At 37.6% G+C, this 13,874-nt stretch overlaps 1 protein-coding gene across 1 annotated transcript in view; it reads right to left on the minus strand.

The window, feature by feature from the left end:
- Clip4 (CAP-Gly domain containing linker protein family member 4) overlaps positions 1–13,874 on the minus strand; it is a 116,849-nt gene that overhangs the window by 96,405 nt on the left and 6,570 nt on the right. The window contains exon 2 of the mRNA XM_023711105.1: positions 10,138–10,285. Within this exon, the coding sequence (XP_023566873.1) occupies positions 10,138–10,270 (133 nt within the window). The 5' untranslated portion in view covers positions 10,271–10,285. The remainder of the gene's footprint in view (positions 1–10,137; positions 10,286–13,874) is intronic.

Here is a 13,874-nt window from a genome sequence, read left to right on the forward strand (position 1 = left end):
TCTGTTCTTGCGTTCCTTCCGCTGCTTTCTTGAGGTCTTTTCCTTCTCATGCAGGCCGTGTCTCTCAAGTCTGTGTTTGGGCTCATTTTTCTTCGCATAATCCAGGGAGTCATAAATCATGCCAAAGCCAGTCGTCTTGCTGCCACCAAAATGGGTTCTGAATCCAAACAGAAAAATGACATCTGGTGTGGTCTTGTACATTTTGGCGAGTTTTTCCAGAATTTCTGCCTTAGGTACTGCTGCTTTCCCAGGGTGAAGGACATCAATGACCATTTGTTTCCTTTGAAGAAGTCAGTTGGTCATGAACTTCCAGGTTCGGATAGTTACAGTGTCATTCATGATGGCAATGGATCCTCAGACAACCAGGGAGGAAAAAAGAGAATTTTTTTTTGTTTTTTTCTTGGTTTTTTTTTTTAGGGAATGGTCTACTGGATGTTTAGGGTCTCACTACTAGATCAGACTCATAGTGATCTGCCTGTTTACAGCCTCCCAAGAGCTGGGATAACAGGTGCACACCACCACACTCAGTCTCATTTGTCGGCTCAGCACACCCTGGGTGTGGGGCCAGCATAGCAGGCCCGGGGATCGAACCCCAGGCCCCTGTACCTGCTTGTAGGTGCTTTAATATGCTGAGCTATCTGGCCGGCCCTATATATTCTAGATAGTAATCCTTTCTCTAAGAAACAGCTGGCAATTTTTTTTTTTTAACTATTCTGTGGGCTGTCTTTTCACTCTTAGTTATTTCTGCCATGCAAAAACCTTTTAATGAGATCTGAGTTGCTGACTCTTTGTGGATAGTTTCTGTGCTATCAGGGCTTTGTGCATGAAGTCTTTGCTATTTTAGAGTGTTTGACATGTAGGGAGGTCACAAGACTAAACCTACTGTTCGCACTGCAATACTGGTTTAACTAATCTCCTGGGTGTTGAACGATTAAGGATTAGGGACCAAAGCTACAGTAGTAACTGGGATAACAGGATAGGCAATATTTTGGCCCTGTACCTTCCATGTCAACAAGGACCCAAATAGGAGACCCATCATAACTGTAAGTTTGGTAAATCAACCAACCTACTGAGCAAGGAGATTGTTTGCCCCAAAGAACAGGAATCAACCAAGGTACAGTACACTAAAAAGGAAAGCCAACAAAGAGAGAAATGTCTTCTATGTTTCCACAGGAAGTTACATGTTCAAGCAAGACTGTGATCCTTCCTGTGCACAGGGAGGTTAGTATATGTTCAGTTTGTATCCAGCCATGCTACTGAATTTATCAAATTATAATTAGAAATTATTAAATCTAGATGTCTTTTGCTGGAGTTTTTGGAGGTCTTCTATGTGGATGTATTATGTCATCCACAAATAATGATAATTTAATTTCTTCTTCCTTTTCTATCCTTATTCCTTTTTTCCTGTCCTGGCTAATATTTCTCAAACCATATTGAATTAAGAGTGGCGGCACTGGATATCTTTGTCTTGTTCCTGATTTCAGAGTGAAAGCTTTCCATTTTTGTCCATTTATTATGATACTGGCTGTTGGCTTTCCATAAATGCCTTTTATCAGATTGAGATAAAACCATAAATTCCAATTTTATACAATGTTTTTACCAGAAAGAGGAGCTGGATTTTGTCAAATGCATTTTCAGTATCTATTAAGATGTCCATGTGGTCTTATTCTTGGCTCTGTTGATATGATGTACTGTATTTATTGATATGCATTTCCTGAATCATCCCCACATCCATGGGATGACTTCCACTTGTTCTCAGTGTATAAACTTCTTGATTATCTGCTGCATTGTTTGCCAGTGTATTGGGAGGATTATTGAAGATTTTTTCATCTTTTTTTCATGAGATTGGGCTGTAGGGAGATTGGCCTGTAGCTCTCTTTTATGGTTGGGTCCTTCTCTGAAAGTTTTAGTATCAGGGTAATGCTTACTTCCAGAAATGAATTTGTATTACTGCCCTTGAAATTTCATTAAAGAGTTTGAGAAGTAGTGGCATTAAGTCTTCTCTAAATTTCTTGTAGAACTGAGCAGTGAATCAGTCAGAGTCTGGGCTTTTCTTTGTTTGTAGGCTTTTAATTGCATCTTCTTGATTCTGCTCTGGCAACTCATACATGTAGCTAGGCATCTGTCCAACTATTTGTGTTTCTTGATTATCTGCTGCATTGTTTGCCATTAGAATACAAGTTTTCAAAGTAAGTGTCTCAGCTACTTTTTTCTTGTTGCTGGAACAAAAATATTTGACAGGCAAAATTAAGGATGGAAAGGTTTATTTAGCTCACAGTTTGTGGAGGTTTCAATTCATAGTCAACTGGCTCCAAGGCAGAGTGGCACATGGCAGAGGGCAGCAGCTCATGGCAGCAGAAAACAGTAAAACAGCAAGCACAAAAAAGGAGGAGCAGCAGCAAAGAGCAAGCCTCTCTCCCTTCCTTATATTGTATTCAGGCTACCCACTGGAGGGAAGGTGTAGCCCTCACACCCACAATCCCAGCATTGGATCATGAATTAATCACAAACTCCAGAAGCCTGCTTCATGACTACATGAGGTTGGGGGGGGCATCTAGACACAAACTGTAACGGTAGACATTGTTGATTTTCTGGATTCTTCAGGATCTATTGAGATTTCACCCTTTTTGTTCCTAATTACAAGGATTTCAGTTTCACTTTTTCTGATAAGGTTGTCTTAAGCATTTGTATGATCAATTTTGTTTAATCTTAGAAAGAACCAAACTTTCAATTCATTGATTCTTTGTATTGTTTTCTCAGTCATCACAGCACTAATTTCTGCTCTGATCTTTGTAATTTCCCCCTCATACAGGCATTGTGCTTTACTTGCTTCTTTTCCCAGGAGTGTGAGACTTGACATTAGGTTATTTATGCTTTTTTCTAAATGGGTAGTCACCACTATAAATTTGTATAATGGCGAATACAAACTGCTTCACATCCAGTAAGTTCCAGCATGTTGTAGTGACATTATCATGCAATTATGCCAAATGTCTAATTTTTTCTTTAATTTCATCTGTGACTAATTGGTTGTTCAGGAGGGCGCCTTTTAATTTCCATGCATTCATAAAGTTTTTGTGGTTTATTTTGCCACTGATTTGCAATTTCATTGCACTATGGTCAATATGACAATATTCATGGGATAATTTCAATTTCTTTCCATTCACTTAAGCATGTTCTATAGGCTAATATGTGGTCTAATTTGGAGAACATCACAGTACAGCTGAGCAGGATGTATATTCTGACATTACAGGGTGGGACACTGTAGACTTCTGAGTCCAATTGTTCAAAATTTTGGTGCAATTTTGATATTTAATTTTTTTGTCTATGTGATCTATTTGTGAGAGTGTGTTATTAAGGTTCCCCCATTGCAACTACATTAGAGGTTATTTGATTTTTCATGTCCATTAATCTTTGTTTTATATAGTTGGGTACACTGTTATTTGCTGCACATATATTAATGGCTTATTCCCTTTACAAGGATGTAGTGACCTTTTTGTCTTTCTTGATTAGTTTTGGCTTAAAATCCACTGTGTCTGTAAATAAAAGTCATCCCTAATTTTATTTGTGTTGCTGTCCTATGCAATATTGTTTTCAATCCTTTGACTTTCAAACTGTAAAATTTTTTGCATTAACTGTGTTTCTTCTATGTAGTATTTTGTTGGATCTTGCTTCTTGATCCATTCAGCCAGTCTGCTTCTTTTGGTGAATTGAAACTGCTAATACTGATGGTTGCAACTGACACAAACTGACTTATCCTTGTTATTTTCCTGTTGTTGGTTCTTTTATTTTTTTTCTGCCAGGAAAATTTTCTGCTATTACTTCTGTGAACAGGTTTTCTCATATTGTTTGTGCTATTTCCTGCTTTTTTCTATCAATCTTTTGTTATTCTTTGCTTCATCTAGCAGCTGTTGGATAGATTTTTCATAGCCCCTTGCAATTTTTAAGGAATCTTTCTTTTCATGATCACTAACCACCTTTCTGTCTTCTATAGCTGGTATTTTCTCTTCACATTGGCTCATTGCTCTGTGTATATGTTCAATAAACTTTTTAATGTTCCAAATATCAGCTTGACTCTGTTTTATGATTCCATATCTTTCCTATGTTCAGGGTTCATGGTTTCTATCATCTTCCTAAGCTCTGTTTTTTTAAATCTGTATTTCCTTCAAGTCACTGTGTCTTTTGTCTCTCTACTTATCTAGGAAATTATTTTTTATTTGATTGTTTTCTAGAGCTTCATTGATCTGCTTTGTTACCTTCACTGTTAACACTTCAGAAAGTCCAAGAGGGTGGTTTTCAAATTGTTCTATCTCATTGTCCCCCGGCTTCGCCTTGGGCAAGCTGAGCGGCTGGGGCTGCATCATGTTTAAGTGTTGCATCTTTTTTTTTTTTTTAGTTCAATTCTTGGTTTAATCATTTTAAATTGCTTGTGACAAGTATCTTTACTGTTAGTATTTATAAATCTCAGGAAATAAGTATTCAGAGATGCTTGTGGGCATAGCTGGCACCTGGTTTGAGCTTGCTACAACATCCTGCCTCTTCAATCCGCTGAGGATGAGAAGTTGCTGCATACTTGGCCCAGCCCCTGGCTCACTGGCATTGGCATGTAGTATTATTTATGACCCTTAGGTAATCTCAATCTTGGCTTACCAAAAAGAACAACTAATTAGAACAATTGTCACTTTGGCTAAAGTAGTACAATCAACAATAGCAACAGCATCAAACAATCTAGAAAATGACCAACTGTAGTAACTATTAATTTGTCTATGAACTTTTACCATATGAATTGTATTTGTGATTATATAAAAAATCTAAAATGAACCAGAAAATTGTAAACAATAAATAAATCCTCATTAGGGGGAATTTTACCCACACAGGAGGAAAAACAAGGAAAAAAAAGTCAACTTCAAGGTAGGTCTCTGCTGTCACTGACAGACAATGTAAGCAGAATCCGGCTCCAAGGAGATTAATCCCAGCAAGCCAGCCATAGCTTTATAGCCAGGTAGTTGATAAGGCCAGCAAAGCCTACACCTTTAGTTGCACTGAAGTTCAGGCTGATTTCTGGCTGTGAGTATGGAACCTAATTTGATCAGCCTGCAACACTCCATGTCCCTCCTGACAGCCTGAACTCAGCTCCCATGCAGCTTGAACTCAGCTTCCTCCCCTGACACCAGGAGTGGCGCGATGGAGCCAGCCTGCAACTGTTCTGAGTTCTGAGGTCAGCTGTCCCGTCTTCTGAACACAAATAACTCACCAGCTGTTGCAATCCAGTATCCACTGCTATATTCCACTTGTATGTTTCCCCACAGAGGCCTCTAAAGTCATCAGTAGTCAGCATGAGCCTACCAGTTCAAGCTGCCCCTCCCACACAGTGAGTCCAGGCTCAAGGAGAAATGGCCAACTGTCACCTCCTCTTTCCTCACTGAAGTCTCTCTTCCCTCTCCATGAGCTTCAACCCTTGGTTCAGATTCTTCCTGGGTCCAGGGGACCCACTTCCCTCCTTCTTCTCTTCCTCATATTGCTATATATTCCAGCATCCAGATACCAAATCTCAGAGAGGATTTTTCTCTGCTGCTCACCACTATGCCATCTTCCCAGAAGTCTCCTTGTCTTAGTAACTGGAGCAACTCCAGTACACAGTAATAAACCCAGCACATAAGAGGTCCTTGATAAATGCTTGCTAAATGTACTTCTGCACCACACAATGTAGGGCTTGGACCAAAAGACTAACTTTGTCATCAAGGTGCATAAACATGGGTCTGTCAGATATATAGTCTTTAGAATATTTGTAGTGATGAATTATTAATTTTAATTTATGAGTTTTATTATATTAAACTATGAATACTGACCAGGAAAAAAATCACAAAAATAAAGTATTGCATATTAATATTTTTGAGCATTTATAAAAACATCAACATTTTCAACATCGACTGCTTTCTGCTATACAAAGTCTAAAAATGAACATCAGAAATAAATTCCCATATGAACTAAATGAAAAAGTCAATAACACTCTACAAAAATAATCCTTAAATTATCACACCTAGGGCAGTCTACACACATGACAACAGCATGTTCCATACACACATATCACTTAAACCAGTAGCATATCTTTTGCTTTCCTGGCCTTTCCCTCTCAGTGTTCTTGCTGTTTTGTCAGGAGGTGCTTGTTATATTACACAATGTAATAACAGGAACACAAAATATCAACAAAATAATTTTTTTAGTTCTTAATATGTATTTAATAATAATCTAAGAATTTAATTCTTAGTATGTATTAGAATACACATCCACATTTTCACATCAGCTGTGTACTCATAAAACCTAAAAGATACCAGAAATAAATTCCTACATGAATTACAAGGAAAATACCAACAGAACTCTACCACAAAAATAAGCTTTGCTTCAAGTGTCACACCCAACACTGTCTTCACACATGACAACTGCATGCTCCACATACAAATATCAATTACACTGATAGTATGTACATTTTCTTTTTCTGTCCTTTCTTGTAGGGTACAGTTGATATCTTGTTTTCCTGCTGTTATAGGAGGTCTTTGTGATGCTGCACCTGGATGTTTCCTGATCAACACACCAGAATGTATGCACCACAATGTTTTTGCATAGTTCGCTGGGCAGAAACATTTTGTTTCCTTCTGTTATAAATGACCTCTTATGAACTCCAGACCAAATCCTGCAAGAAAATTCCTGCATGATATTTTGAACTTGTTACTTTCTTTATAAACTATGAAACTATTTATGTCACACATTTTTAGAATCAAGTAAAGCACAACCATTGGGCAACACTTTGTACTTCAAATGACATCACAGTTGCTGCATAATTCAATAATGTCTCCTCCACATTCAGGTTTGTTGTTGAAAGTGTCCATCTCTGGCTTCCAAAGTGTAACAGTTTTCCTATCAATATGCCCATCACAGTGAACTGTGGACATCAGCAGTACCAGTTTGCTTTTCTTTGCCATATGTGAGGCTGTTATATCTTTCTAAAATTCAAAGTTTATCCTATACAATTTTCTACTTTGAAATTGCAACATTTCATTTGGAATCTCTGTTTTGTTCCTATGTACAGTTCCCATGCTGGTCAACTTTCCTCCATTAACAAATGTAACATCAATTGGAAAATTGTTGAATGTGACATTCTGATTAGTTTGGGAGATAGGAGCAATAACTCAGTTCATGACATCATTTGGTTTATTACTATATGAATCAGGACCTGAAGGCTGAGTTCCAGAATAAATTTCTATGTTGAAAGAACAGTATGTCTTGACATATACAGAGGCATAAAGTTTTACTCCATATTTTTATCCACTGTTTTTCCATAAAGATTCGACATTCTTACAGTCACCACGAGAAATTTGTGCTGAGTACAGCAGCCCTATGAATACTTGCAATTCAGCTAGTGAGGTGTCATCAATACATTTGCCTACAGAATGTATTGCTTGCAGTTTAGCCTTTGTGCATTTCACAGCATCTTGGAGCATTTAATCTGTTATGGCATTCAGTGCTGGCATTCTGTCCAATACATTTCACCCCTGCCAAGATCTTCAGGATATTTTAAAAGACCTAGTTCTACCACTGGATCATTCCATTTGGTTGCATGGCCACTTCTCAACATTCCCACTAGTCAAATTTGTGGTCACAGCACTGTTCTCTTCGTCATCTGAATCAAGGAGATCTGTAGTTCCTGTGTCCATATCAGTCAATACCTGCTCCATTTTACTTTCACAGGAACTGGCTCACATGGCCAATGTCAAAGTTGTCTTTTTGTCACTGTCATTTTCATCGCCATCATTGACCAACACCACTCTTCTGTTACCATTTTACCATAATGGATCATCTTCAGCATTTATGCATGAGTCATCTGATGATTCACTGTGACCTCCTCCAAAACTTGAAACCTGGATTTTCATGTGTCAATATACTAAATTGAGCTACTTCTACCAGAAAAAGTAAAAGAAAAAAAATTTTAACAGCTCCAGGAGTAGTGTGGGTCTCCTGGACCCTCTGTGATACTCAGTCAAACATATGCAAAGCCAGTTAGCCAGAGCATAAAGGTGGATCCAAATCCTGTTCTGACCCTTGCACACATGCATACTCCTTACCATTTGTCATACCAAGTGAGTAAACACATAACTCGCATCCTGTATCCCTCAATGAAATGTACTAAGACACACAGGTGACTACTATAACACTAAGTACAAATTTACCATAGAAAAGTGATGGGTCAGCTAGATCCAGACGTAAGCCTCAGTGATTAGGGGGACACTGATATCAGACTACTAACAAGTAGGATAAAAAGTGTCTGGAATTCCTCCCAAGGGATTGATGTGGGAAGTAGAAATGCACTAATGAAGAAAGAATAGTCTAAGAAAAATGTTCATATTATGTGCAAAAACTGAAAGGCTATCATATAAAGAAGTGGGTTTTATACATATCAAATTAATACCAGCTGCCTAACGTTTCAGGATGACATATTTTTTTACTTTTATCAGTCTACATTTGGAGCACATAATCATTACAGGCTTCTTTGGGAGCTAATTCATGTACATAACACATTCTGATTCTTTTTTCACCCAGTCCTCTTTCCTGGCCCTGCTCCTCCTCCATTTCTTGGTTCACTTCCTTTTTCCAAAGCTCTATCTCCCTGTTTCCTATTATCTGTTGTTTATCTTGCTCTTCCATTTATTTATACTTTGTGTTTCTCATATAAAAGAAATCATGCAATATTTAAGCTTATGTGTTAAATTTATTTCTCTTAACATTATTGCCCTAATGCACATAAGGAAGACATATTTTGAGTCATATTCAAAAATAACTATTACAACTAAAGATTTTTAGCAATGGAATTAATTGTTTCATTAGTTTCTCATTATTGAAGACACGGAGGTGGCTAAATGGCCATCTGTCAGAGATTTTGCAAATGGGAAAATACTGGGAACTGCATAGGGAAATGTGAACCACAGGTCTACACAGATTCAAAGACCACGTCACCCTAAGATTATAAGCAATGTTTAATCTCAGCTGTACAAAGGAGTTAATATCCATTACCACATTTTAGTAAATATGTTTATCCAAGAAACATTGAGCAACTAATCTCAACAAATGACTGCATTAGTCTTTATAAGTAAAAATAAATGACTCCTATTCATCTAAAAACCTATAGTTTAGGAAAGGAAATAAGACAAGTCTAATCCAAGGTAGAATAACTGCTATAAGCAACATACAATGTGGTTTGGTTCAAGCCTCCCCCAAGAACTGACTTTATGATATCTGAAAATAAACTCAGGTGATGTGTTAAAAGCTATAAGTAACTCCTAGGATTAAGATACTTTGGTATTTGGTATTTAGGTAATACTTTGATGACTGCCACAGTTAAACTATAAAATCTGAATATAAAAATAGGACATGTGGAAATAAATAATTACTAAAGTGGGTATGAATAAAACAAGCAAATTCCCAATCTAATATAACTTTCTATTAACATTTTCAAATTATATTATCCCTGTCTCCAAAGATTATTTGAAATAACACAATATTTTACTTGAATAATTCTAATTTGAAATATACAAATTCTAGCAAGCTTACCTTCTAATTTTCTTTTGTACATTTATCAATTACCTGATAAAGTATGTTCCTAGGGAAATAAGTCAAAATAGACAAAAACTGGAATGCTTCTAAATTTACATTCTACAAAGAAGAATTACATGTACCAATTCAAACAGGAACCAATCTCATGTCACATTCCAAGGAAAAGTCTTTTACCATCTTTGCCTAAACACATGGCTTTTTTTTAACAAGTCAGCATACTTAACCAAAATACATACATCAATAGCAGAAAAATGTTGGCTAACTAAGAACAAGTACATTCTAAAAATAAAACCCTCTAAATCTATCTTGGTGCTTAAAATTAACATTTTTATGTAATAAAAATGTTTATAGCAGATATAAAGAGTTTAGCTTAAGAGGCAGAAAATGCAATAAGCAATTGTATTTTTGAAAAAGAAACACTTTTTCAACTTTATAAAACCCATAGAAAATGTTTTCAGAAAACCACATCAATGTAAAAAGGGCATAAGACACAAGTCAAGTTATCAATTCACAGAAAACAGATACTTAACATACCACAGTCTGAAGGCATTGGTGCTGCAGAAATGGAAAAGATAACTGGTGTTTCAGAACCTGGAAATAAAAATGGGTATCTTCCAAGCAAAGGATTTCCTTCTATTGGAAAATCTGGAAGGTCCTCTATGGTCATCTTCTAGAAAGCCACCTACGAGGAAAAAAGGAAAAGGAAAAGCATTTTACTTTCTATGTGTGCACCCTACAATGCTTACCTTCAATTACTTTTAACTGAAACCTTCAAGAAATTCTCATGATAGAAAAACAATTCAGCTGGCCAGACAGCTCAGTGGATTAAAGGACCTGCTTAGGCAGACTTAGGTACCGCGGTTCAATCCCCCTGTGTGCCGTGCCAGTCCCACCCCTGGGGCGTGCTGAGACAGCCATGTGCCAGTCCCACCCCTGGGGCACACTGAGGCACCACTGAGGCTGGGCATGGTGGCGCACGCCTGTAATCTCAGCGCTTGGGAGGCTGAAAACAGGAGGATCACTATGAGTCCCATCTACACAGTGAGACCCTATAGACCCTATAGACCCTGTATAAAATACATTTTAAAAAATTCCCCTGGACAAACTGTTGTTGAAGAAAGCAGTTTCATTATTTCTTATATAATCAACAACATAAGTAATCTCTCTATACAAAACTCAGGAGCACTAAACTGTACTACTTGCAAATATATGAAATGCAGAGCTGATCTAAACAGGTGGCACCTCTTACAGTAACAAGTCAGGGCACAGTGGCCCTGTAGATGGATCTAGCTTCTCAGGATGCTGACAGACATCAGATCTTTTCTGATCTAGTAGCATGTGCAATGTGCTTATCACATGAAAATAATCTACTTTGGAATATTTATAGTATTTTTCTGATATCCCATAAAACTTTCCTGAAAACTAATTGCATCACTTTTACAAGTATAAGAGCCTATGGGAATTCCCCCACTTACCAATGTTCCAGTGTCTAGTTAATATCCTAGCGGAGGGCACAAGGCCATGCCTTTACACCTCTACTGTTCACACTACCTCTTTATCTCAAAAAAGCTGAACGCTTACATTTTTTCTCTTAAACTTGTGCTATCCCCTAATCTATATCTCAGAAATAACACACAAAAAAAAAAAAAAACCAGAGAAAATTTTAACTTAAACTAAACTTTGAAACTATAAACTTCACAGTTTCTTTGGCATCAGATCTTTCAAGGCTGGGGAGATAACTCAGCGGGATAAGTGCTTGCCTGGCAAGTGCAAAGTCCCGAGTATGATCCCTGGTACCACCAAAAAAAAAAAGAATCAGATCTTTCAAGTCTGAAATATTATGAATGAATCCTTATATTTTTAAACATAAGCAGAAAATCATATCACAAAATAAAATTCAATTATTCTATTTTCAGTATGAATAATAAAAACAATCAAGACAGTTAATGACAGCTTTATCTAGCAGCAGATCATGCGAGCTCTGACTCAGAATGTGCTCAGTCATGCTTGGTTAGCCAAGCCCACACTCACCTTTACCATCCCACCCTTCTCCAAGGAGACTGTCGCTTCTCTTAGTTAACTGGTTTCTTCCCAATTTGACTCGTATTTTGGGGCAAGTAAGATTCATTTTCCTCCAGGAGGATACATTTATATGGAGTGGTATATATTAAATAACCTAATCCTCTTTTTACTATTTTACACGTTTTCAAACTTTCTTGGATACTAAAATTACTTGCCCTCAATATTCTGAGTCATTTAACTTTCCTCTTGCCACATAAATAAGAAAGCGACAAGGTCAAGGAATTGGTGTTAAGACAGGAATGGTGGCTTCCCAAACACTGTCAGCAGTAAGGCACACCACGAAGATAGCCCTCCTTCATACTGCTTTTAACTCAGGATTCCTATTTGCTGGCCCTTATTAGCTGTAAATCTTAGCAATATCCTACATAGAGTATGAGGTTTTCTTTAAAAGAAAAGAACAGAAAGTTTACTAAGTATCTATTAAGGAATCACTGTATACAAAACACTAGTTGTTTCAGAGATTACAAAAATGAGTAACATATTACAAAATTGAGTAACAGATGATCCATGTTAGATGATTTATGTCAGCTAGTTTAGAATGTACTAAAACAATGACTGAAAATATAGATTAGGAACATAATGGAATGCATTCAATCACGTGAGTACAAGAGAATTTGCTGTTAAGAGTTTCCAAAACTTGGAAATGGTGCAGTGAAAAAGTATGGCCACCAGTAAGACACAATAAATAAATAAATAAATACACTTTTAATAAATACACTTTGAATAAGTTAAAAAGAGGAGCACAGGGCCAGGGAGATGGCTCAGTAGAATAAGCACTTGCCTGGCAAGCTCAAGCGCCTGAGTTGAATCCCAGGTTCAGGAAAAAAAAAAAAAAAAAGAGGAGCACATGAAAAGGATACCAGTTTGAAAGCCGGCATATGACTAGAAAAGCAGTAGGAGGTCAACCTGAACCAGGACTTGGGGACCATCCTGAGGAGTTCTTAAATACTTGACCCAAGACCAGCTCACCCAATTCCAAGGGCACTAGGGAGCTACTCATGTTTTAAAAGGCAGTGGCATGCCTAAAGTTGTGTTTCAGGAAGATTAACTATAATCACACTCTGGAACTCAGAAATATTTTTAATACCCTTAATTCTTTAGGAAAGTGGTTATCCTTCTAAATCAGTTATGAAGAGCCACCAGGGCTGGGGAGATGGCTGGGCAGTCTAAGCGACTGCCCTGCAAGTACAAAGCCCTGGGGTTTCGTCCCCAGTACCACATGCTGCACCAGCTCTAGAATCCGAGGTGTGCCTTGCCAACCCTGAAACCAGGCATGGTGGCACACACCTGTAATCCCAGCACAAGGGAGGCTGAAACAGGAAGATCACTACAAGTCCAAGCTGCCTAGTAACAACCTGTACCAAATAAATGATTTTTTTAAAAAATGTAAAGAGCCACCAAATGACTCTCCTTTCAAACGACAGAATGTCCCATTCAAAAATAGTTTTTAGGGCCAGCGAAATAGTTCAGCGGACTAAGCACCTGCTTTGGCAAGCACAGGGACCAGGGTTCAATCCCCAGTACCTCATGCTGCTCCAGTCCCACCCCCAGGGTGTGCTGAGCCATTGAAAGAATACAGACGTGGTGGCGCATGCCTGTAATCCCAGAGCTGGGGAGACTGAAATCAGGATCACCACAAGTGCAAGCTGCATAGTGTAACCCTGTACCAAATATACAAATGAAAAAAATATAGTTTTTAAATATGATTTCTTTACAGACTGCTGAGACTCTTAAAGAACTGCATGTGACACAACTACCAGTCACCATAGGAGCAAAACTAGTATGTGTCCTGTACATATTTAACAAATATTCAAATCCTAAATCTGAGGCAGAAAAATAATTCACCCAAGGAGATGTCATCAACTTCACTGCCTCACATACTTCAAATCAAAGAAGTTACGGTTTTATCAGACCAATGTAGTGAACATACTTTGTTTTATATCTTTGTGGCATATTTATTTAGTCCTAGTTCATTTCCTTCATAAAAAGAAAGCCAACATTCTATCTTTCACTCACAAAGAAAATTATACACTTCTAAAGTTTTATGCAGTCTCACAGCATTTTCTTAAAAGAACTTCTAGGGGGCCGGGGAGATGGCTCAGTAGAATAAGTGCTTCCCTTGCAAGCGCAAGGGCCTGAGTTCGATCCCTAGTTCCGCCAAAAATAACATAAAATAAAATATTTTTTTT

Source organism: Octodon degus, unplaced genomic scaffold (genome assembly GCF_000260255.1).
Source record: "Octodon degus isolate 3935 unplaced genomic scaffold, OctDeg1.0 scaffold00019, whole genome shotgun sequence".
Classification (NCBI taxonomy): Eukaryota; Metazoa; Chordata; class Mammalia; order Rodentia; family Octodontidae; genus Octodon; species Octodon degus.